The 26,645-nt window shown below is 43.1% G+C and overlaps 2 protein-coding genes across 7 annotated transcripts in view; one reads left to right on the forward strand and one right to left on the reverse strand.

Moving 5' to 3' along the window:
- LOC307191431 (uncharacterized protein) overlaps positions 1-24,191 on the reverse strand; it is a 172,408-nt gene extending 148,217 nt beyond the window's left edge. For all 3 annotated transcript variants that reach the window (XR_013829760.1, XR_013829761.1, XM_079931524.1), the window contains exons 1-2: positions 23,940-24,191; positions 23,003-23,223 (exon numbers count right to left, since the gene is read on the reverse strand). Coding sequence is in view for 1 of the 3 variants with exons in the window: in XM_079931524.1 (XP_079787650.1) it covers positions 23,003-23,223; positions 23,940-24,116 (398 nt within the window). In the remaining 2 variants the exon portion in view is untranslated. The remainder of the gene's footprint in view (positions 1-23,002; positions 23,224-23,939) is intronic.
- Positions 24,192-24,201: 10 nt separating this feature from the next.
- The window catches only part of AMPH (amphiphysin), a 183,552-nt gene continuing 181,108 nt past the window's right edge, over positions 24,202-26,645 (forward strand). For 2 of the 4 annotated variants that reach the window (XM_079931516.1, XM_079931517.1), the window contains exon 1: positions 24,202-24,643. In XM_079931516.1, the coding sequence (XP_079787642.1) occupies positions 24,575-24,643 (69 nt within the window). In that variant the 5' untranslated portion in view covers positions 24,202-24,574. The remainder of the gene's footprint in view (positions 24,644-26,645) is intronic. The other 2 variants (XM_079931518.1, XM_079931515.1) reach the window with 2 other exon arrangements.

A 26,645-nucleotide genomic window follows, 5' to 3' on the forward strand; every position in this document is an offset into this window, starting at 1 on the left:
TCAACTACAGAAAGCCAACCCACCCAAAGCCATGCTTCTCTGAGGGTGGTCCGTATCTACTGCCTGATTGAGGCATTTTGCCTTAACACAGGAAAACTGTGACTGGCTATCTTATCCCGGGCCTCCTTGTGGGGCTGCCTGAGATTACTGGATCTGTGTTGCAGCCTGACTGTCCTCTTTGCTTCTTTCCTCTCTCTTCCATAGATATGGATTCCTAATAAACATACTGTCCTTTAGACTCTGTCTCAGAGACTGCTGACTGGAGAACTCCATCTGTAGACAGTTACTGCCAGGAATGGCCAAAAAAGTGAACACTGAAGTGGGGTTTTGGAGCTAGATTACTCTCTGCCCAGCTGCTACTGAAGACTTCATCACTGGTGAAAAGTGGAGCACACACAGTTGTTAAAAATTTCAGTAGTGATGAATGCACTAGCATGTAAAGAGAATGCACTAGACAAAGGTATCAGTCAGTATTTTAAAAGTATGGGGGAGGAAGGTACCTCAACCTATGAAAGGCCAAATAGGAAGATCCCATAGCTGGTATCATACTCAATGGTGAAAAACTGAAAGCTTTTCCTCTAAAATCAGGAACAAGTCAAGAATGCCCACTCTCACCACTTCTGTACAACATAGTACTGGAAGTCCCAGAGTAATTAGACAAGATAAAGAAATAAAAGACATCCAAATTGAAAAGGAAGAAGTAAAATTGTCTCTGTTTGCAAATGACATGATCTTATGTATAGAAAATCCAAAAGACTACATGAAAAATAGTATGGTACTGGCAAAAAGACTGTTAGAACTAATAAATGAACTCAGTAAAGTTGTATGATATAAGCTCAACATACAAAAATCAGTTGCATTTCTATGCACAATGAACTATCTGAAAAGGAAATAAGTAAAATAATCCCAATTACAATAGCACCAAAATGAATAAAATACTTAGGAATAAACTCAACCAAGGAGATGAAAGACTTGTACACGAAAAACTATATGACATTGATTAAAGAAATTAAAGAAGACACAAACAAATGGAAAGACATCCTATGCTCATGGATGAAAAGGCTTAATGTTATTAAAATGTCCATACCACCCCAAATGACCTATAGATTCAATGCAATCCTTATCAAAACCCCAAAGACATTTTTAACAGAAAGAGAAAAAAACAATGTTTCATATGGAACAACAAAAAACCCCAAACAGCCAAAACAATCCTAAGCAAGAAGAACAAAGTCAGAGGCATCACACTTCCTGATTTTGAAACATATTACAAAACTAGTAGTCAAAGCAGTATGGTACTGGCATTAAGACAGACATATTGACCAACAGAATAGAATAGAGAGCCCAGAAATAAATCCATGCATATACACTCAACTGATCTTAGGGTGCCAAGAGTACACAGTGTGGAAATCATAGTCCTTTCAACAAACGGTGTTGAGAAAACTGGATAGCCATATGCAAAAGAAAGAGATTGGACTCTTATATCTCACACAAAAATCAACTCAAATGGATTAATAAGTTAAACATAAGACCTGAACCTATAAAAATCCTAGCAGAAAATATAGGGAAAAAATTCTTGATATTGATCTTGGCAATGATTTCACAGATATGACACCAAAAGCACAGGCAACACAAACAAAAATAAACAAGTAGGACTACATCAAACTAAACAACCTTCTGCACAGCAAAGAAAACAATCAACAGAGTCAAAGGCAAGCTAGGGGATGGGAGAAAATATTTGCAAACCGTACATCTGTTAAGGGATAAATCTCCAAAGTATATAATGAACCCCTACAACTCAACAGCCAAAAAACTAATAACCTGAATAAAAAATGAACTAAAGACTTAAAGAGGCATTTCTCCAAAGAAGACATATAAATGATCAACATACATATGAAAAAATGTTTAACGTCACTAATCATTGGGAAATGCAAATGAAAACCATAATATCACCTCACACCTGTCATGACAGCTATCATGAAAGACCAAAAGACAACAACTGTTGGCAAGCATGTGGAGAAAAGGGAACTCCTGTGCACTGTTGGCGTACGATCCTCAAAAAATTAAAGCTAGAACCACCATATGATCCAGGAATCTCACTTCTGGGTATTTATCCAAAATAATTGAAATCAGGATCTCAAAGACATATAAGCACTCCCATGTTCACTGCAGCACTATTCACAATAGCTGAGATGTGGAAACACCCTAAATGTCCATCAATATAGAAATGGATAAATAAAATGTGGTATATACATAGAACGGAATGCTAGTCAGCCTTACAAAAATAAGAAAATTCTGCAGTATGCATGACATAGATAAACCTTGAGGATATTATGCTAAGGGAAACAAGTCAGTTACAGAAAGATAAATCTGCATGATTCTGCTTACATGAAGTATCTAGAATTCATAGAATCGAAGAGTGAAATGGTGGTTGCCAGGCGTTAGGGGGCACGGGTGGGTGGGAAACGGGAAGTTACTAATCAACGGGTACAAAGTTTCAGTTAAGCAAGAAGAGTCAGTTCTAGAGATCTGCTGTACAACATTACACAGTCCACAATAATGTACTGCACACTGAAAAATTCGTTCAGTGGTAGATCTCATGTGAAGTATTCTTATCACAATAAACTGAAATTTTAAAAAAGACAAGTATGTAGGAATCAGTAACTAAAAAGATTATGGAGTTAGATGCCTAGTGCAAAACTCACTGACACTCTAGAAAAAGATAAGGAAAGGCTAAAAGCAACTAACTGGCAGTTGAAAGGCCAGCATGAATAGAGCACCTCTTGGGAGACTGCTAAGAGGCTCTGAAAAGTATCTGCAGTTGCAGCTGCAGGGAAATCTAAGCACGAGGCCCAGGACTCAATCACAAAAGTAGCAGGGTTCCAGAGGTTAAACTCTCAGCCACGGTAGGTCTTAATGCCAAGATTAGAGCCTTGTTTGTGAAACAATAGGACACTGACACATGGGATGAGGATATCTGGGTTGAAAACCCCGAAACTCTTAAATCCACAAATTTTCTTAAAACTTCTGAGCCTTCAGAAGTGGCACATCCCTTTCCAAGAGCTAGTGCTCTGTTCCCCTGAAGACAATTCAAAAGCCTCTCCTCTGTGAGCAAGGATGTGCCCCAGGATATGTCCCCTCATTCGTCCTGGGTACCAGGCCTATAACTTGGGTGAAGTCACAGGATGCCCCAGCCAGCAACATGAAGGGCCAGAAAAGGGAGGAAAAGGCCTGTACCTCAAAGGAGCTGCCAGTCCCAGCCAGCGTGTACTGGCAGGACCAGCGGAGTCTGTGCGGGACTGGATCTGAGCACGTTGGGTAAAGGGGGCCTGGAACATAAGATTGGATAACAGAAAGTTTACAAATTAATTGCACTTTTCCGAGATAAAGCATTTAACATGCTAGCAAAGACTCTAATCTGGCTCTAGGATGGCCCCTAGAAGCAGGGAAAAAGTAATAGTCTGTACTAAGTGAGGAAAAATACCAGAACTACTGTGGCAGACAGTGGAAGAAGAGATTCAAGGACTCAGGGAAGTGGGCACGCAGGAGTGGACAGACTGTGTAAGGCCAGAAAACTCAGCAGATCATCAGGTTTGATGATGGGAAAGCCTTCCTCAGTTTGTGGTAATTTGTTATGGCAGCCCCAGGAAATGAAACACTTCCTTCCATAGGTGCTGATCCAAGGGCACTCCCTGTAAACAGCCTGCACACTGAGCTCCATCTCAGAGTCTGCGCTTCCCTGAGAACCCAGTCTCACTGTACCTATGTCACAGGTGGGAGGCGCCTGGCATCACCTCAAAACACTTGGAACTAGAAGATAACTGAAATTAACTAAATCTGAACCCCAGCTGCCACCAGCTCAGCTGATAAGATCATAGAGATCAGCCCCTCAATAGTATAAGAAGGCGGAAAGCAGAGAGATCTCACAGTCTTTTTTATTTTGGCTGCCTTGGGTCTTCGTTGCTGCACGTGGGCTTTCTCCAGTTGCGGCGAGCAGGGGCTACTCTTTATTGCAGTGTGCGGGCTTCTCATTGCGGTGGCTTCTCTTGTTGCAGAGCACAGACTCTAGGTACGCAGGCTTCAGTCGTTGTGGCGTGCAGGCTCAGTACTTGTGGCTTGCGGGCTCAGTACTTGCAGCTCGCAGGCTCTAGAGCGCAGGCCCAGTAGTTGTGGCGCACCGGCTTAGGTGCTCTGTGGCATGTGGGATCTTCCCGGGCCAGGGCTCGAACCCGTGTCCCCTGCCCTGGCAGGCGGATTCTTAACCACTGCGCCACCAGGGAAGCCCTCTCACAGTCTTATAGTATACCAGTGACTTGCTTGCAAAGTCTGGCTATTGGGAGGGGGCTGACTTCGTTCTCAAGCGGTCCAGATGTAAACTGAAACAAATTAAAGCTGCTATTGATCCCCCACTGAGGTTAACTCCTAGTGAGATCAAAGAAATCATCCCTTCACCTCAGCTGCCTGACAGAATCTACTTCACTGTCTACTGTTTTAAACACAATGCCTGTCATAAAATTGAAAATGTATATGACACACGAAGAAGACATGAATTTTATAATCGCTTTTCTTTACCTTAGAGAGATATTTGGGAAATAATCTCTCACTTATTTCAAGTTTACAGTTCCTTCAGTTTGTTTTTTTTTCACCCATCAGATTGACAAAAATCCAAAGGCTTGCCAAAATTAGCCAGATTGTGCAGAAACAGGCACTTTCATACACTGCTGATAAAAATGCAAAATAGTGCTATCCCCTGGAGTTGAATTTGACAATACTGAACAAACCTGCTTACACAGGTATTATTTGACCTACAGATTCATCAGGAATTTATCCCGAAGATATAGTTTTAACAACATGAAAATACACATGCAAAAATTATTCATACAGCATTATTTATAATTGTAAAATATTGTAATCTACTTAAATGTACAAATAGAAGATTGCTTTCACTGGCTCTATCTGGGATAATTTCAGCTTCAAGATAAATAAGAACGATGATTGTTGGTTGAATACACTATGATAAATATACACTCTGAAGTACTGGAAACTGGTAAAAAAAAAAATAGGGAAATCTTTATAAACTGAAAGAGAGTAATTTCCAGAACATGTTTTAAATAAAAAATGCAAAAGAATATACATAGTATGCTAGGGTTTTTTTTTGTAAAAAAGAAGACAAAATAAGAAAACATGCACGTATTTGTATAACTTTGCAAAAAGTAATACAAGACTGATAATACAAAAAGTAATAAAATTGGTTACCCACAAGGAATGGAGATGAAGGGATGGTTGAAGGGATAGGAGAAGGAGTGACACTTCCCTGAGTGTACATTTCTATACAGTTTTGACTTTTTGATTCATATTAATGTTCTACATATCCAATAAAATAAAGTTAATAAGGATGGGGAAAATCTTAAACTAAATGAAAACAGGAACAAACCTGTTTCCAGTGAATAAAGTGATCTGCCTCAGGAAGTTTCTCATTTTTTTTTATTATGGTAAAATATACATAACATACAATTGACCATTTTAACAATTTTTAAGTGTGTAGTTCTGTGGCATTAAGTACATTCATATTGCTGGGCAATCATCACCACCATCCATTTCCAGATGTCTCTTCATCTTGTAAAACTGAAACTCCAAACCCATTAAATAACATTGCCCCATTGCCACCAGTCCTGGGTTATCTACCATTCTACTTTCTGTCTCTATGACTTTGACTACTCCAGGTACTTCATATAAATGGAATCATACAATATTTGACCTTTTATGATTGGCTTGCTTTATATGGCACCATGTCCTCAAGGTTCTTCCATGTTGTAGCATGTGTCAAGATTTCCTTCCTTTTAAGGCTGTATGAATATATCACATTTGTTTATACATTAACCAGTCAATGGACACCAGAGTTGCTTCTACCTTTGACGATTATGAATAATGCTGCTATGACTGTAGGTGTACAAATATTTCTTTGAGACCTTGCTTTAATTTTTGGAGGGGTATATATCCAGAAATGGTACTGCTGTCATACGAAAGTTCTATTTTACTTTTTTCAGGAATTGCAATGTTGTTTTCCATAGTGGCTACACCACTTTATATTCCCACCAAGAGTGCACAGGTATTCCAATTTTACTACATCCTCACCAACATGTTATTTTCTGGGTTTGATAGTAGCTATTCTAATGGGTATAAGGTGGTATCTCATTGTGATTTTAATTTTGATTTTCCTGATGATGAGTGATGTTGAACATCTTTTCATGTGCTTATTGGCCATTTGATTATCTCGTTTGGAGAAATGTCTATTCAAGCCCTTTGTCCGTTTTTAAATCAGGTTGTTTGGTTTTTGTTGTTGAGTTTTAGGAGTTCTTTACAGGTTCTGGATATTAACCCTTTATCAGATATATGGTGAGCAAATAGTTTCTCTGATTCCATGGTTTGTCTTTTCACTCTGCTGATTGTTTCCTTTGATAAACAAAAGCATTTAATTTTGATGTAGTCCAATTTATCTCTTTTTCTTTTGTTGTCCATGTTTTTGGTGAGATATCCAACAAATCATTGCCTAATGCAATATCATGCTTTCCTTTTATGTTTTCTTCTAAGAGTGTTATAAATTTAGGCCTTACATTTAGGTCTTTAATCCATTTTGAGTTAATTTTTGTACCTTGTATAAGTAAGAGTTCAACTTCATTTATCTACATATCAATACCCAGTTTTCCCAGCACCATTTGTTAAAAAGACTGTCCTTGGGCTTCCCTGGTGGCGCAGTGGTTGAGAGTCCGCCTGCCGATGCAGGGGACACGGGTTCATGCCCCAGTCCGGGAAGATCCCACATGCCGCGGAGCGGCTGGGCCCGTGAGCCATGGCTGCTGAGCCTGCGCGTCCGGAGCCTGTGCTCCACAACGGGAGAGGCCACAACAGTGAGAGGCCCGCGTACAGCGGAAAAAAAAAAAAAAAAAAAGAAAAGAAAAAAGACTGTCCTTTCTTTTTGAAAGGCCTTGGCACTTTTGTTGAGAATCATTCAACCATATATGTGAAGGTTGATTTTGGGACCTCTCTATTCTATTCCATTGGTCTGTCTTTATGCCAGTACCGCAAGAAAATGTTGAAGATAGTATTTTGACTTCAGTCCAAAGAAAAAAAAAGGTTAACCTTGAACTCTTCTCAATAGGTTTGTTGCAGTGGTATCAGTATTATGAAACCATTTTGTGGATATTGCAGAATTGCGCAAATGAGTGACTATAGTAAGGTTCTTGAGAGCCAGGGAAATATGTAAGATGAGAGATACAAGTATGGAATGGGGAAAAGCAAGCAAGATCCTAGGTCGGATTCTAATTAGAAGTATCCATATAAGTTTATTATTTCAATGACGCTCAGTCACTCATTTGCAACGAGCAAAGCCTGAACCCACACCTTCGTTTCTAAATACAGTTCTCCACAAACATGAACCAGGGGTTCATGGAGAAATGGCTTATTCAAAGGCTGGGGCAGAGAAAATCAAGATGAGCCTGGAATATGTTACTGTGCCAGAAAATAAGGAGGTGCTCAGAAAATGATGAGGATATATTAAAAAAAATGAAGGGGCTTTCACTGGCCAAGTCTGGGGTAATTTGAGCAGCAAGGTACATAAGAACAATAACAGAATGAATAAAATAAGAATCCATGAGTCCATATTGACAATAGATAATAAATTAGTAGATATATGGAAAGAAAGGGAAGGCTCTTGCATACAGTGGAGTTCTGATTAACAAACACAGTAGCACTGACGGAAGTAGAAAATCGCCATTTAAAAAGCATCTTGGTAAAAACAGATTTAGGCAAGAACCATAACGCATGCCAAATCGGGGGAGGGAAATTTTGGCAAGAAACAGAGTATTTACGTAGTTTCAGAGTGTCCACCTACAAGTTTCTTATTTATTAAAAATGGTTGAGAATCCACCTGCCAATGCAGGGGACACGGGTTCGAGCCCTGGTCTGGGAGGATCCCACATGCTGCGGAGCAACTGGGCCCGTGAGCCACAATTACTGAGCCTGAGCGTCTGGAGCCTGTGCTCCGCAGAGAACAAGAGAGGCAGCGATAGTGAGAGGTCCGCGCACGGCGATGAAGAGTGGCCCCCGCTTGCCACAACTGGGGAAGGCCCTCGCACAGAAACGAAGACCCAACACAGCCATAAATAAATAAATAATTTTTTTAAAAAATTTAAAAAAAGGAAAAATAGTAGCTATAGAATGGAGAGCCCTGACAACACAGATGACTAAACTAACTTCATAAGGGGCAAATGGACCATGTTTAAATGTAAAAGTCTGCACCTTGTGGAGGATGATCAACTTAGTATTAATCTCAGAAACATCTCAGTGTAGGTAGGAGGATAACATGGGAGGGTGAAGAAACAGCAGATGTTTAGAGGGGACCAAAGAACACGTGTCTACCGTGTTCTAGGAGCTCTTCATCTGAACTACTGAGTAGGGGATGGCCTGGCCTACTGCCCAGATCCCCGTCCAAGAAGGGCTTGCTGGGACCTCCCTGGTGGTACAGTGGTTAAGACTCTGCGCTTCTAATGCAGGGGTCGTGGGTTCGATCCCTGGTCAGGGAACTAAGATCCCAGATGCTGCGCTGTGTGGCCAAAAGAAAAAAAAAGGGGCTTGCTGTTCACCTCTGAGGGAGTGCAGTCCCCAGGCAACTTCCTGCCAGGGCCTGCAGAGTGGACTCCCCTGGCAGAAAGCTGCCTGACCCCAGTTCACACGCCTCCTAGGGCCACCGGCCTCCAGTGGCTGGTGGGCAGAGGTGTAATGGTCCAGCTCCTGTGAGCTGGATGGGGACATTCTATGGGCACTGCTCCCTACAGAGCCCAGACCTGCCTGGGAGTCCAGCTTCCTCTTCTGCCAATCCTGCTTCCTCCCCCTGCCTTTCACAGGTTCAGCAATCTCTAATCAACCTCCCCCCCAAACTCAGCCTCTGCTTCCTTAAAACCCAACCTGCAAGAGGCTCGCTCAAAAGCTACTGCTTTTTTCATTAAATTAAGAAGGAAAAGAAGGGTAAATCATGCACTTACAAAAATACATTGTTTCAAAAGAAAGCAACAGATGAGCACGGGCTGTTCCAACTAATGAAAATCTTGTTTTCAGAAATGTTTGTCAGTTATTTGGATTGGGAGATAAATTTTTCCAAGATGCATGCTGTTTTGAAGAACGAGGTTGGATTCTGCATCAGTTTCCTAGGCCTGCTATAAGAAAGTAACAAAAACTGGGTGGCTTAAAACAACAGAAATGTATAACCTCTGTTCTGGAGGCGGTTGTCTGTAATCCAGGTGTCAGCGGGCCGTGCTCACTCTCCAGGCTTCTGCAGTTGCTGGAGGTGCTCCTGTGGCGCAGCTGAGTAACTCCCATCCGTGCCTCCATCATTACACGGCCCTCTGCCCTCTGCATCTGTCTTCACATGCATTCTCCTCTGTGTGTGTCTGTTTCCAAGTCTCTCCTTTTTTAAAAAAAATAATAAAGAAACCAGCTCTATTGGATTAAGGACCTGCCCTACTGCACTGTGACCTCATCTTAATTTACATCTTAATTATATCTGTAAAGATCCTATTTCCAAATGAGATTAAATTCACAGGCACCAGGAGTTAGGACTTCAACGATCTCTTGTGGAGACTGTAAAGAAAAAACTCCTCCTAGGCGTTTCTTTTCTACTTGCAAAACTTCTGGCCACAAAATGCTGGGGGAGCTGCCGGGTTTCCCCACACCAAGCAATTCTGCAACACCAGCTGGGGGTCCTACAATTCAGTTCAGTCCTGACACTACCTGGAGTTAGTGTCAGATCCCATAGTTTAAGGGCTCAATCCCACCCTCCACTACAGATGCCAATGGCAAGTTCAGGTTGTCACCTGTGCTTCTTACCAACTGGCTGTAAATTGGAGGTTCGCGTGACCCCCTTCTAGGATTTAATTTACTGGAGTGGCTCACAGAACTCAGAGAAACATTTTACTTACTGGATTACTGGTTTATTATAAGGGTATAACTCAGGAATCGCCAGATGGAAGAGATGCATAGGGCAAGACATGTGTGGAGCTCCTAAGCCCCTTCCAGGCCCCATTTTCTCTGCACCACCACGTGTTTACCAACCCGGAAGCTCTCTGAATCTTACCCTTTTTGTTTTTATGGAGGCTTCATTACATAGGCATGGTTGATTCAATCATTGGCCTGTCTCCTCTCCCCAGAGGTCGGGGGTGGGAGAAGGTAGGGGGGTAGGTGGATGCAATGAGGGTGGGGCTGAAAGTTCCAACCCTCTAATCACCAGGTCGGTTCTCCTGGCAACAAGTCCCCATCGTTAGGACCTTTCTAAGAGTTACCTCATTAACATACACTCAGGTGTGATCGAAAGGGGCTTTTTTTCTTTTTTTTAATTAATTAATTTATTTTTGGCTGCACTGGGTCTTCGTTGCTGCGCACGGACTTCCTTTAGTTGCGGCGAGTGGGCGCTACTCTTCGTTGCGGTGCACGGGCTTCTTATTGTGGCGGCTTCCCTTGTTGTGGAGCATGGACTCTAGCTGCATGGGCTTCAGTAGTTGTGGCATGTGGGTTCAGCAGTTGTGGTTCACGGGCTTTAGAGCGCAGGCTTAGTAGTTGTGGTGCACGGGCTTAGTTGCTCTGCGGCATGTGGGCTCTTCCTGGACCAGGGCTTGAACCCGTGTCCCCAGCATTGGCAGGCGGATTCTTAACCACTGTGCCACCAGGGAAGCCCAAAAGGGGCTTTCTTAAGAATAACAAAAAATACTTGTATTGCTCTAATCACTTGGGAAATTTCAAGGGTTTGGGGAGCTTTGTGCAAGAACAGGGACAAACACCAAGTATAATATTTCTTATTATAAATCACAATATCACAGGGACACAATTCAATCCATGACAGATTCTGTCCTAGACGAGCTTACCAAAGCCTCTCTCAGCCCAATAATGCTGAACTACAGCAGAAACACAGAAAGCAACACTAATAGGAAATATTACCACCATCACCATACAACCTGCTTGATTCCTTGGAGGTGGCTCTAGGCAGCAGCCTGTTGGGGGTCTTAGAGAAGAGAGGTGGAGAGAGTGAGGTAATTTTAGATGTGAGAATATAATAGGGAGGAACAAATCTGACTCCATATTGGATCTACTTCTTTTACTTTGAACTTTGTATTTTAGTGCTTTTGCTAGAAGTTTATTACTAAAGGGAAGGTACACATAATGGCCCATCCCCGGGAACCCTGCCTCCCCTACCTCAGCGTTAAGCTAAAATGCCTTTGTTTAACTCACAGGAAACATCCTGACCGGGCACATCTGTAAATGGCTTCACGAAAGAAGTAATTAACACATCCCCTCTGGAGTCTGGCCGGAACCAGGAAATATTTGCAACAACTTATTGTCTTTTTCACTTTACCTCCTCACCTACCCCTCTTTGTTCTATAAAAGAAACTAGCATCCAAACCTGTGCAAGATGGTTCTTTGGGACACTAGTCCGACACCTCAGTCTGCTGGCTTTCCAAATAAAGTCTCTATTCCTTGCCCAATGACTCGTGTCTTGATTTATTGGCCTGTCATACAGTGAGAAGTATGAACCTGGAGTAGGTAACAAGAACAGGTAGAAGGTTGTGTGGTCTCTGGAGAGGAAAAAGGCTATACTGCAGGGAAGTAGGCAGATGTTTGGGAGGACACAGTGCTTAGTCCAGACTTCTTGTACATAAAATCGTACCAGGAACCTGGGTTGGCTTCATTAGCCAGGGGCTTTGGTTGAAGTGCAGGCTTGGAGTGGAGGAACACTGTCGTGGGGAATCTTATGGTCCAAGGTAATATACCTCTACTATGTCAGCGGCAGCCACAGTTCCAGGAGCAGTTTGGAGAGAGGTGTGTAGGGGTGGCAAAAGATGGGGTGAAGGTAGGGGAGCAGCCATGCAGCCAAAGGTAGGCACATGTGAATAGCTACATTTATGTAAAATATAAATATGGACATATTTAATCAAAAAAATAAGTTCCTTGAACCAAAAAAAATCTCGGGCCAACATATGATAAAATTAAGCATTTGTTAAAAGGTTTTCAAGTAGATCACTGTTACAAAGCTGGGGTTTGTCCAAGCTGGAAAACTTCCCAATAAAATAGTCTAGATATATAAGCAAGTAAGAGGGTGCTCTCAGTAGCCCAGACAAATGTGCTGTTTCCCACACTGTACATGGAATTTTTATAGCTTATTTGTGGATAGAAAATAGCTTAAAATATTTGCAGGGACTTGTCCCTTTCTTCAGAAAGAGTTGTGGTTAATTAGAATTTCTATTTTGTTTTGCTCCCTGACCTCTCAGTTGGCTTGTAAGCTATTAAGTGATGTCAAGCATTTTGTTTTGAGGCACAGAAGTTGTTTTGCATTGTTCTGCACAAACACATCAAACATGGTGTTGAAGTACTTTAAAGTTATTAGGCAACTGAATACATTGTTATTGTTTTCCTTAGTGGCCAATGGCTCACGTATTAAAACAAAGCTCTTGCCTCCTATGCAGTATTTTGGGATACATTAGTGATACATTATTAATAGAGTTAGAAGTTTGTATTTTTAGACTTGGTTAAATTGGGAAAAGAAAAGAGTAGTTATGCAGGCGAAATTGAATAAAAATATATGTGGGACTAAAATGTAAATAGTTGGCATAATTTGAAGAAAGTTTTCACCTGAAATGCATAAGATAATCAGTCCAAAAAATATATTTTACAGCACATCCTCCTTTCACTGCTATTTTAACACTTGTGAGACAAAATAAAATTTTGTCTGAGTCTTTAAACAAAGAGGTAAGTGTAAGTACTAGTCATAATTTGGTTGGGACCAAAAGTCCAGTTAGGTTCAACCAAATGTTTAAATGGAATAGCTCCTTAATTATCTGTACAATGACATAAAGAAGATGTAGCTAATTAGAATATACAGCATAAATTTTAACTCTTGTGAGTGTCAGCAAAGAGCTAGACACTTAAACAATGGATCTAGAAATCTACCTTCCTAAGGGTCTAAACTGGACTTACAAGATATAAATATAGGCAAGGATAAGCTTCTGTACCATTAAAACATCTGGAAAATGAGTTTTGTGATAATACAGTAGTAATTCTGGGCCTATTCCAAATTATGAAAACCTGTCATAATTATACTTCTGATTTATCAAGCAATTTGAAGTGCAATTTAGAAGGAAGGAAGGTGAATTGGAAATTACAATTAATTCAGGAATTCTGCCCTGTTCAGATGAATACCTGGGGTTGGAGTTGTGATGCTTTTTCTGAACTTTACCTGAATAATCATTAAATATAATTTCACATTTTGTAAGCAGCTTTTGGGAGGAAAGAGCTCTTTGCAGGAAAGAGCTCCCTGCAGGAGGCCCCTTTTGTCTTGACACTAACGTTAAACCAGGCACCCCCCATGTTCTACTCACCTCTGGACCAAGCACACCTTTCAAATCTTTTGATCACACAATACCTTGCCTGACGTGTTGGTTCTTTCCATAGATCAAAGAAGTAGAAATGAAGAATAAGGAATTAACAGACGACCAGATCTCTTCTCTAGCTTCCCCTTCAGTAAGCTCCCAAACTGTGTGAATAAGATTGCATCTAGAGAAAGACCACAAGAAGTCAACCAGCCTGCACATAAGCCTGCACACATTGTGGGATGGCAACAACTCTGACCCCCATCTCAGTGATTAACTGAGACTACTTCCCTTTTTCCTTTTAAAAGCTTTCGTCGCCGAGCAGTATCTTTGGAGATGGTTTTGGGGGACACTGATTGCTGGCAGATTGCCGGCATTCTGATTAAAAGCAGTTTTCCTTTCTACCAACATTTGTCTCTCTCTCAAGTACTGCTTTCTGAGTGGTGAACAGCCAGACCTGAGTTCGGTAACAATCTAAGCTTGTCCCTGAAATTAGTGAGGATTTGGGTTACTTTTCATTAATAGTGACATCTACGTGGAACTGCAAGGGTCACATTTTTCCTTGACTGACCAAGGAGAAAAATGTATGCTCATTACGAGGAACAGGCACGAACAATCAAGGAATACTGGTGGGAGGGCCCAGTGGTGTTGGGGATGAAGGAAGCACACACAAAAGCATGGATCCTACAACTTCAGAGACAGAAGGTGTCGCTGAGGGTCGCTGGTACAGTGGACTTCTGCTGTGTTCTGTGGCTCTAAGGATCTTCCTTAAAGACAGTCACAGGGAATGAACGGGCCACCTAATGGGTGGAGCTCTGGGCACCCAACATTCTCTGCATCCAGAGAGGGTCCATCTGATTAATATATCTGAGTGCTGCATAAGGTTTTGTAAAAAAAAAAAAAAGACTCCACTGTATGACATAACCATGATTAAAAATCATACTAGTTTTTTTTTTGAGTATAAGATGCTATTGAGGTAGGAAGCAAGATGGCGGAATAGAAGGACGTGCTCTCACTCCCTCTTGTGAGAACACCAGAATCACAACTAGCTGCTGGACAGTCATCGAAAGGAAGACACTGGAACTCACCAAAAAAGATACCCCACATCCAAAGACAAAGGAGAAGCCACAATGAGATGGCAGAAGGGGCACAATCACAGTAAAATCAAATCCCATAACTGCTGGGTGGGTGATTCACAGACTGCAGAACACTTATACCACAGAAGTCCACCCACTGGAGTGAAGGTTCTGAGCCCCACGTCAGGCTTCCCAACCTGGGGGTCTGGCAACGGGAGGAGGAATTCCTAGAGAATCAGACTTTGAAGCCTAGTGGGATTTGATTGCGGGACTTCGACAGGACTGGGGGAAACAGAGACTTCACTCATGGAGGGCACACACAAAGTAGTGTGCACATTGGGACCCAGGGGAAGGAGAAGTGACCCCAGGGGAGACTGAACCAGACCTACCTGCTAGTGTTGGAGGGTCTCCTGCAGAGGCGGGGGGGGGTGGCTGTGGCTCACCGTGGGGACAAGAACCCTGGCAGCAGAAGTTCTGGGAAGTACTCCTAGGCGTCCCAGAGTCTGTCATTAGCCCCACCAAAGAGCCCAGGTAGGCTCCAGTGCTGGGTTGCCTCAGGCCAAACAATCAACAGGGAGGGAATGCAGACCCACCCATCAGCAGTCAGGCAGATTAAAGTTTTACTGAGCTCTGCCCACCAGAGCAACAGTCAGCTCTACCCACCACCAGTCCCTCCCATCAGGAAACTTACACAGGCCTCTTAGATAGCCTCATCCACCAGAGGGCAGACAGCAGAAGCAAGAAGAACTACAATCCTACAGCCTGTGGAACAAAAACCACACACAGAAGGATAGACAAGATGAAAAGGCAGAGGGCTATGTACCAGATGAAGGAACAAGATAAAACCCCAGAAAAACAACTAAATGAAGTGGAGATAGGCAACCTTCCAAAAACAAATTCAGAATAATGATAGTGAAGATGATCCAGGACCTCGGAAAAACAATGGAGGCAAAGATCAAGAAGATGCAAGAAGTGTTTAACAAAGACCTAGAAGAATTAAAGAACAAACAGAGATGAACAATACAATAACGGAAATGAAATCTACACTAGAAGGAATCAATAGCAGAATAACTGAGGCAGAAGAATGGATAAGTGACCTGGAAGACAGAATGGTGGAATTCACTGCTGCGGGAACAGAATAAAGAAAAAAAAATGAAAAGGAATGCAGACAGCCTAAGAGACCTCTGGGACAACATTAAACGTAACAACATACGCAGTATAGGGGACCCAGAAGGAGAGGAGAGAGAGAAAGGACCAGAGAAAATATTTGAAGAGATTATAGTGGAAAACTTCCCTAACATGGGAAAGGAAATAGCCACCCAAGCCCAGGAAGTGCATAGTCCCAGGCGGGATAAACCCAAGGAGAAACACACAGAGACACATAGTAATCAAACTGACATAAATTAAAGACAAAGAAAAATTATTGAAAGCAGCAAGGGAAAAATGACTTAACATACATGGGTACTCCCATAAGGTTTACAGCTGATTTCTCAGCAGAAACTCTACAAGCCAGAAGGGAGTGGCATGATATACTTAAAGTGATGAAAGTCACTTAAAGTGACTTAAAGATGATAAAGTGACAACCAAGATTACTCTACCTGGCAAGGATCTCATTCAGATTTGATGGAGAAATAAAAAGCTTTACAGACAAGCAAAAGCTAAGAGAATTCAGCACCACCAAACCAGCTCTACAACAAATGCTAAAGGAACTTCTCTAAGTGGGAAACACAAGAGAAGAAAAGGACCTACAAAAACAAACCCAGAACAATTAAGAAAATGGTCATAGGAACATACATATAGATAATTACCTTAAACGTGAATGGATTAAATGCTCCGAACAAAAGACACAGGCTTGCTGAATGGATACAAAAAGAAGACCCACCTATATGCTGTCTAGAAGAGACACACTTCAGACCTAGGGACACATACAGACAGAAAGTGAGGGGATGGAAAAAGATATTCCATGCAAATGGAAATCAAAAGAAAGCTGGAGTAGCTATACTCATATCAGACAAAATAGACTTTGACATAAAGAATGTTTCAAGAGACAAGGAAGGACACTACATAATGATCAAGGGATCAATCCAAGAAGAAGATAAAACAATTATAAATATATATGCACCCAACATAGGAGCACCTCAATACATAAGACAATTGCTAACAGCTATAAAAGAGGAAATTGACAGTAACACAATAATAGTAGGAGATTTTAACACCTCACTTACACCAATGGACAGATCATCCAAAATGAAAACAAATAAGGAAACACAAGCTTTAAATGACACAGTAGACCAGATAGATTAAATTGATATTTATAGGACATTCCATCCAAAAACAGCAGATTACACTTTCTTCTCAAGTGCACATGGAACATTCTCCAGAATAGATCACATCTTGTGTCACAAATCAAGCCTCAGTAAATTTAGGAAAATTGAAATCACATCAAGCATCTTTTCTGACCAAAACGCTAAGAGATTAGAAATGAATTACAGGGAAAAAACCGTAAAAAACACAAACACATGGAGGCTAAACAATACGTTACTAAATAACCAAGAAATCACTGAAGAAATCAAAGAGGAAATAAAAAAATACCTAGAGACAAATGACAATGAAAACATGACGATCCAAAACCTATGGGATGCAGCAAAAGCAGTTCTAAGAGGGAAGTTTATAGCTATACAAGCCTACCTCAAGAAACAAGAAAAACCTCAAATAAACAATCTAACCTTACACCTAAAGGAACTAGAGAAAGAAGAACAAACAAAACCCAAAGTTAGGGAAGGAAAGAAATCATAAAGATCAGAGCAGAAATAAATGAAATAGAAAGAAAGAAAACAATAGCAAAGATCAATAAAACTAAAAGCTGGTTCTTTGATAAGCAAAATTGATAAACCATTAGCGAAACTCATCAAGAAAGAGGGAGAGGACTCAAATCAATAAAATTAGAAATGAAAAAGGAGAAGTTACAACAGACACTGCAGAAATACAAAGCATCCTAAGAGACTACTACAAGCAACTCTATGCCAATAAAATGGACAACCTGGAAGAAATGGACAAATTCTTAGAAAGGTATAACCTTCCAAGACTGAACCAGGAAGAAATAGAAAATATGAACAGACCAATCACAAGTAATGAAATTGAAACTGTGATTAAAAATCTTCCAACAAACCAGGACCAGATGGCTTCACAGGTGAATTCTATCAAACATTTAGAGAAGAGCTAACACCGTCCTTCTCAAACTCTTTCAAAAAATTGCAGAGGAAGGAACACTCCCAAACTCATTCTATGAGGCTACCATAACCCTGATACCAAAACCAGACAAAGATACTACAAAAAAAGAAAATTACAGACCAATATCACTAATGAATATAGATGCCAAAATCCTCAACAAAATACTAGCAAACAGAATCCAACAACACATTAAAAGGATCATACACCATTATCAATTGGGATTTATCCCAGGGATGCAAGCATTCTTCAATATGTGCATATCAATCAATGTGATATACCATATTAACAAATTGAAGAATAAAAACCACATGATCATCTCAACAGATGCAGAAAAAGCTTTTGACAAAATTCAACACCCATTTATGATAAAACTCTCCAGAAAGTGGGCATAGAGTGAACCTACCTCAACATAATAAAGGCCATATACGACAAACCCACAGCAAACATCATTCTCAATGGTGAAAAACTGAAAGCATTTCATCCAAGGTCAGGAACAAGACAAGGATGTCTACTTTCATCACTATTTTTCAACATAGTTTTGGAAGTCCTAGCCACGGCAATCAGAGAAGAAAAAGAAATAAAAGGACTACAAATTTGAAAAGAAGAAGTAAAACTGTCACTGTTTGCAGATGACATGATACTATACATAGAGAATTCTAAAAATGCCACCAGAAAACTACTGGAGCTAGTGAATGAATTTGGTAAAGTTGCAGGATACAAAATTAATGCACAGAAATCTCTTGCATTCCTATACACTAATGATGAAAAAATCTGAAAGAGAAATTAAGGAAACAGTCCCACTTACCACTGCAACAAAAAGAATGAAATACCTAGGAATAAACCTACCTAGGGAGACAAAAGACCTGTATGCAGAAAACTATAGGGCAGTGATGAAAGAAACTAAAGATGATACCAACAGATGGAGAGATATACCATGTTCTTGGATTGGAAGAATAAATATTGTGAAAATGACTCTACTACCTAAAGCAATCTACAGTTTCAATGCTATCCCTATCAAATTACCAATGGCATTTTTTACAGAACTAGAACAAATAATCTTAAAATTTGTATGGAGAGGGTTTCCCTGGTGGCACAGTGGTTGAGAGTCCACCTGCTGATGCAGGGGACATGGGTTCGTGTCCCGGTCCGGGAGGGTCCCACATGCCGCGGAGCGGCTGGGCCCGTGAGCCATAGCTGCTGAGCCTGCGCGTCCGGAGCCTGTGCTCTGCAGTAGGGGAGGCCACAGCAGTGAGAGGCCCGCGTACAGCAAAAAAACAAAAACAACAACAACAACAAAATAAAATTTTTATGGAGACACAAAAGACCCCGAATAGCCAAAGCAGTCTTGAGGGGAAAAAGCGGAGCTGGAGGAATCAGAGTCCCTGACTTCAGACTATACTACAAAGCTACAGTAATCAAGATAATATGGTACTTGCACAAAAACAGAAATATAGATCAATGGAACAGGATAGAAAGCCCAGAGATAAACCCATGCACCAATGGTCAACTAATCTATGACAAAGGAGGCAAGGATATACAATGGAGAAAAGACAGTCTCTTCAATAAGTGGTGCTGGGAAAACTGGACAGCTACATGTAAAAGAATGAAATTAGAACACTCCCTAACACCATACACAAAAATAAACTCAAAATGGATTCGAGACCTAAATGCAAGACCAGACACTATAAAACTCTTAGAGGAAAACATAGGAAGAACACTCTTTACATAAATCAGAGCAAGATCTTTTTCGATCCACCTCCTAGAGTAATGGAAATAAAAACAAAAATAAACAAATGGGACCTAATGAAACTTAAAAGCTTTTGCACAGCAAAGGAAACCATAAACAAGATGAAAAGACAACCCTCAGAATGGAAGAAAATATTTGCAAACGAATCAACGGACAAAGGATTAATCTCCAAAATATATAAACAGCTCATGCAGCTCAATATTAAAGAAATAAACAACCTAATCCAAAAATGTCCAGACCTAAATAGACATTTCTCCAAAGAAGACATACAGATGGCCAAGAAGCACATGAAAAGCTGCTCAACATCACTAATCATTAGAGAAATGCAAATCAAAACTACAATGAGGTATCACCTCACACCAGTCTTCAGAATAGCCACCACCAAAAAATCTAGAAACAAATGCTGGAGAGGGTGTGGAGAAAAGGAAACCCTCTTGCACTGTTGGTGGGAATGTAAATTGATACAGCCACTATGGAGAACAGTATGGAGGTTCCTTAAGAAACTAAAAATAGAATTATCATATGATCCAGCAATCCCACTACTGGGATATACCCAGAGATAACCATATTCCAAAAAGACACATTCACCCCAATGTTCATTGCAGCACTATTTACAATAGCCAGGTCATGGAAGCAACTGAAATGCCCATCGACAGATGAATGGATAAAGATGTGGTACATATGTACAATTGAATATTACTCAGCTATGAAAAGGAACGAAATTGAGTCATTTGTTGAGACGTGGATGGATCTAGAGACTGTCATACAGAGTGAAGTAAGTCAGAAAGAGAAAAACAAATATTGTATATTAATGCATGTATGTGGAACCTAGAAAAATGGTACAGATGAACCAGTTTACAGGACAGAAATTGAGACACAGATGTAGAGAACAAACGTATGGACACCAAGGGGGGAAAGCCACAGGGCGTGGGGATGGTGGTGTGATGAATTGGACGATTGGGATTGACATGTACACACTGATGTGTATAAAATTGATGACTAATAAGAACCTGCTGTATAAAAAAATAAATGAAATAAAATTCAAAAATTCAAAAGAAAATCATACTAAGTGAAGTAAGTCAGACACAGACAAATATCATGTGATGCCACTTATATGTGGAATCTAAAACAATGATATAAATGAACTTATTTACAGGAAAGAAACAGACTCAGAGACATAGAAAATAAACTTATGGTTACCAAATGGGGAGGGAGGGATAAATTAGGAGCTTGGGATTAACAGATACAAACTACCACATATAAATAGATAAACAACAAGGACCTACTGCATAGCATGGGGAACTATACTCAATATCTTGCAATAACCTATAATGGAAAAAAATCTGAAAAAGAATATATATATATGTATAACTGAATCACTTTGCTGTTCACCTGAAACTAACACAGCACTGTAAATCAACTATGCTCCAATTTAAAAAAATTATCCTAAGGAAAAAAATCATTGTAGTAGTTGGGCTCCCCTTCCCCCCACCCATGTTCCAGTAGCATTACTGAAGAATTATGAGAAGAAATAGCAAAGAATGCATCCTCATGAGTTAGTCTCATGCATTCCTGCATTCGGCGCAGTTGTTAAGAATCCACCTGTCAATGCAGGGGACACGGGTTCGAGCCCTGGTCCAGGAAGATCCCACATGTCACGGCGCAACTAAGCCCATGCCCCACAACTACTGAGGCTGTGCTCTGGAGCCCATGAGCCACAACTACTGAGCCCACAAGCCACAACTACTGAAGCCTGCACACCTAGAGCCCGTGCTCCACAACAAGAGAAGCCACCGCAATGAGGAGCCCGCGCACCGCAACGAAGAGTAGCCCCCAGTCACCGCAACTAGAAGAAATCCCGCGTGCAGCAATGAAGACCCAATGCAGCCAAAAAAAAAAAATATATATATATATATATATATATATTTACAGGGCACCTACTAAGTACCAGCTAAAGCGCTTCATCAATATTCCAGAGTGGCTAGAATGAGCCACATGGCAACCCAAAAATACTGGTTCATTTGTTAACAGTTTGCACACAATTTTTTAATATGCTCAGCATGTATTCCAAATGGAATTATCAAGAAATGACAAGCTTCCCTTTCCACCCACGCTACAGATCTAGATTTGGGCATCCGAATGATAAGAAAAGCGAACCATTTGCAATTTTATTTCAAAAGATATTCACTGTGTTCCAAAAACTGGTGGGGGAGTAATTGCCAGGAGAGACAAAGGCTGGGACAGTGGGATCTGATGGCTCGGGCCCTAAGTAAGCAGAGAAAAAGTAAACCCACTGCTTGGGACCCTGTCCCTTGCTTGTCAGAGAAAGGGCAGTGGTGACTGTAATGAGGGCTGTAGCCAGGCCCAGAGGGAGCAGAGGGGGCTCTGGGGCTCAGAGTATAAGAGTAACCATGGACTGATATGCTCCAGAACATTCTGGTATATTCCAACATTCTGAGGCTTGTATCCTCATGGCCAAGATCCCAAGGCAGAGCTAAGGTTCAGAAGCCCCCGTCTCAAAATTCGTGGCTTCTGAGTAGTCTGTTCTACTGAATGCTGACCAAGAGAAGAAACAAGTTTTTCTTACTTTGCTCTGAAGTAAACTCCTGTTTAGTTGAGATGTTGGAAAGAAGGTGACCAACTCTTGCAGGTTCCCCAGGACTTTCCTGGTTTTAGCACTGTAAGTCCTGTGTCCTGGAAACGCTTTCATTCCCAGGCAAATTGGGATGAATAGCCATCCTAAGGAAGTAAGAGCCAAGTGAATAGACTGGGTATTTCAGTAAAAAACCATCAGAAAAGTGGCTTAAAAAGCTGTGATAGGGTAGAACAAATCTGACTCCATATTGGATCTGTTTCTTTAAATCTTTGTGTTCTATAGTTTTTGTTTAGGGTTAAGAACGTTGCCTATAGGCTGAAATGTACAGGATAGACCATTCTCAAGGCTCTGACCTTTAAGGGTATATCACTTTCCCATTCATATAGAGATAAAAAGTTGCAGAACAGGGCTTCCCTGGTGGCGCAGTGGTTGAGAGTCCGCCTGCAGATGCAAGGAACACGGGTTCGTGCCCTGGTCCAGGAAAATACCACATGCCACGGAGCGGCTGGGCCCGAGAGCCATGGCCGCTGAGCTTGCGCGTCCGGAGCCTGTGCTCCACAGCGGGAGAGGCCGCAACAGTGAGAGGCCCGCGTACCGCAAAAAAAAAAAAAAAAAAAAGTTGCAGAACAGAGAATAACATTTATCTTGTTGGAGGTTTACAGGATCATCCTGACCTGACCTACCTGGACAGCTGCAAGAACAAAGGATTCTGACGCGAAGAGGTCTCCAACAACCAACCATGCCCCTCCCTCACCTTGCCTTTAAAATGCTTCGCTGAAACTCCTCCCAGGAGTTTGGGATTTCGGGAGGCATAAGCTACCTGTCTCCTTCCATGGCCCTGCAATAAACCTTTCTCTGCTCCAAACTGACACTTGAGTTTGTTTGGCCTCAGTGTGCCTCGCATAATAAAACCCCTATCTTTTTTTTTTTTTTTTTTGCTCACCGTTCCACATTCTTGGCTAGGATTGTCTGGGCGGTTCTTCCGCTGGTCTTGCTGATGACTTTTTGTGCGGCTGTATTGGGCCAGTGTTTTTCCTGGAGGATGGTCTCAGCTGGGATGCAGGGACATCTGGGTTTTGCTCTCCCTGTCCAAGTAACCTCAGGGCTTCTCCCTTTACCATGTGGCCTCTCCAAGGGGCTTTTTACAGCAGGGTAGCTGAAACTCTACACGGCAGCACAGGAAGAACAGGTTTCGTTCCTCAGACTGCGAAACCTGCCTGGCTTCTCAAGGCGTTGGTCTGCAATTGGCACAGTGTACTTCCGCCATATCTTATTGGTAAAAGGCAGTCACAAGCCTTTTAGAATCAAGGTGAGGGGACTATACTAGGAGTGGATACCAAGCGGCAAAGCACGGGAGCTGCCCACGTGACAGTCTACTCCAGAGGTGGCGTGAGATGCTCTCCGGAACTCACAGGATTCCCAGATGCCTGACTCACTTCTGACCTGTTTCCTGGGCCACCTGCCTTACCCTTCTCACATTCTCAGAGAGAACCCAATATGAATAGTTTGACCTTCGGTCAGAGGCTTCAAGAGCTCTAGGTAGGTATAGGACAAGTTTATCTCTATTATTCTTACTTCTGCAAAGTGTACTGACGATGGTGAATCCCTGTTAAGGTTACCAGAAGGTGGGTAAGAAGCAACAGGTTAGGAGGCCTGGGTCTTACACTGCTGGTGTGAGGCAATAAAGGACCTGCCTCTTCCATGCAATGGTTCTTGGAAAGTGAGTGCCTATGCTCAGGGCAGGGATTACAGAGATCACCAAAGCACAGCACCTGCCTTAAAGGAGTGGACCCTTCTCAGCAAGGAACCTCCCGCCCTCGCCCCAAGTCTTGTGTGAAAGTTTACACAAGTGTCACCATTGGTGCCTCCCTCCTTTCTACCTGTGTCTCTGGGGCAGCTCCAACGTCTGCCCTGACTCGGTTTCCCAGTCGGCTTCCCTCGTTGGGCTGCGAGCCTCCCGAGGGTGTGTTCTTGAACACACAGATAATCGAGGGTTGCATTCTCTGCCTGGGGTCTTCGAGCGGGTCCTCCAGGGAGCGCAGCCCAACCCCCTCCATTTCCACTTGCACCTTCCCGGTGTTCTCCTTCCCTCTTCTCCAACTCCTCCGCCCACACCCGCCTTTTTTTTTTTTTTTTTTGCTGGAGAGAATTGGGGCCCCTCTCACCCTCCCCCACCACAAACTCCGCCTTCAGAGAACCCCGGAGCTGCTGCGGGCCCTGCGGCTGCTGCTCGGCTCCCTTCCCTTTCTCCACCAGACCTCCTCTGCCATCACTGTGGGCGCTCTCTGGGCATTTCGACTCTTGGCTTCTTCTCTCTCTTTAGCTCGCCACCCGTGTCACCGACCGGGCCGGCGCGTCCCGCCTCCGCTCTGTCGCTTTAAGTGGGTCCCCGCCGCCGCGCCCCTCCCTCACCCCTCCTGGCGCTCGGCGGCTCCTCGCCGCCTCTCCTGCTCCTCCTTTCCCGCTCCTCCTCGCCGCCCGCTCCGCTCCTCTCAGCCTCCGCGGACCCGCAGCCATGGCCGACATCAAGACGGGCATCTTCGCCAAGAACGTTCAGAAGCGACTCAACCGCGCGCAGGAAAAGGTCAGAAGCGGGTGGCGGGGACGCGGCGGGCAGGGCCGAGCCGGCCGGGGCGGGGGTGGGATGTGGGGGAGCACAGGAGGCCGGGCCGGGGTCTCGGGGACGCCTTGCCCTCCGCCGCAGCCACTGCAGCAAGGCGGCACCCGGCGCTGCGGGGAGCCGGCGGGAAGGCGGGAGCGCCGGGGACGCGCAGCCCCTGTCCCGGGAGGCGCGGGGTTGGCCCGGGTCTCCCGGCTGCCTCGCCGCTCCCCCGCGCGGCTGGCCGCGCTCCCCGCCCTCCTGGGCCGGCGCCCGGCACGAGCTGTGGCAGGTGCGGCGTGTCGCCCGCGGCTCCCGGAGCTGAGCGCATCTTCCTCCCGGCGCCCGCTGGCCGCGCGCCCGCAGGCGGCTGGTGGGGACGCGGCCCGCAGGTCCCGGCGGGAGATTGCGGCGCTGTCCTTCCTCCGGCGGGATTTCCTGGCTACTTGGGTGCAGCAGGAACGAGCGATTTAGCACAGAAGCTACCTCCGAAGAAATATGTTTGGATTAAGAAGGCTGATCGCGAAGAGCCAAGGGCTTTAATACAGTACTGTGCAGTGAATCTCGAAGTTCAAAACCGAGATCTAGATGCACACTTCTTTCTTTCGATTTTTCTTCTTTTTTTTTTTTTTTTTTTGAGGGGTCTCTCTGTATGTGTATCCCTTTTGACGCCAGCGTCCTTCTCTGGAAGGTCAAAAATAAATATGACCTGAACCTAACAGTTCTCTGCATCTTTTTGCACAGAGGAGGGCGTTTTATTGCATGAAAAAAAAATCCATGCTGCACGGGTTGGGTTCCCTGGTGTTTCACAAGATTGGTCGCAGTAATTTATTTTTCTCCCCGAGAGGTGGGCACAAATGAACGCCATGTCCAAATCAAGCCCAGCCCCGAGCAGTTGGAGAGGTACAGTAGCAGGCAGTGGGTTTGCCTGGCTTCCCTGCCCACTGCTTGTCGTCAAGACCTTGCCAGCACTGAGGTCTTCATTTGTGTCCCGGGCAAAGGACATTCATATTGTAGATGAAGCATTGTACTTGAAAATGGACACCGGCTAATGAGCCCCGTGGTCCGTGTCACTTGAACTGTGTTCTCTTTCACGTGGAAGTATTTTCCATCCCTGGGATTCTGGATGTTTAGTGGTTTCCTGTTTTACTGGAAGTCAGGTTTGCCGCGTTGCCCACTATGAAGGTGAATTTCCCTTTTCAGACTTGGGCTCAGGACGCCCCCCCAGTTCCCATTGACTCCCATGAACTCAGCTGAAGGGGGCACTGATTCCTTTGCCTGTCCGCATGCCCAGAGGCTGGGTGGCAGCCTCTCGTCCCTCCCTTCACACATGCATGCTCTCAATGCAGTAAGAGGATTGTATTTCTTTTAATATCTACCCAAGCTCATCCCGAACTGTGATCCTCCTGTCGCTCCTTTAGCAGCTGAATTAACAAGGCTTCCTGCCCCCTTCTAGTCCCTGGCTACTTGTGCAGAAAGTAGCCATGATCTGCTGGGATCCTGGCCAGGTTTTGTCATCATTTTTCCATACTTCCTTTTACCCACTGGTAGGTATTTCTCCCCACCCTCTCCCTCCTTCCAAGTAAGTACTTGAATTTTAGGTCTGAAGCTTTTCATTGAATCCACTTCCCATCTGTGAGGGAATTTATTGATACAGTCTGCCTTTTGACATATTAAATTATTTCTTAATCTAGGTCACCAGCTGTTAATATGCCAGAAATAACTGAAAAGAAAATGTAATCTGACTTAGAGAGCATTCAAACCCTTACGAATTGTTGAAAACTCACTTTTTCATAATGGTGTGTATTATGATAGCAGTTGTGGTTGGTGGTTAATCAAGGTGGCCTAGGGAAGCCTTGAGCAGGGCTTCAAGTGTCCTATTTCTTCCCTGGGGAAAGCTTCGGATGAAAACTGCCTGTTGTACTTAGTTTAGGGGGTTAAGACACCAAGAGGCTGAGAGTATGAGTTCTGTCCCTGGGTGAGTTCT

This window comes from Stenella coeruleoalba (genome assembly GCF_951394435.1).
Source record: "Stenella coeruleoalba genome assembly, chromosome: 9".
Taxonomy (NCBI): domain Eukaryota; kingdom Metazoa; phylum Chordata; class Mammalia; order Artiodactyla; family Delphinidae; genus Stenella; species Stenella coeruleoalba.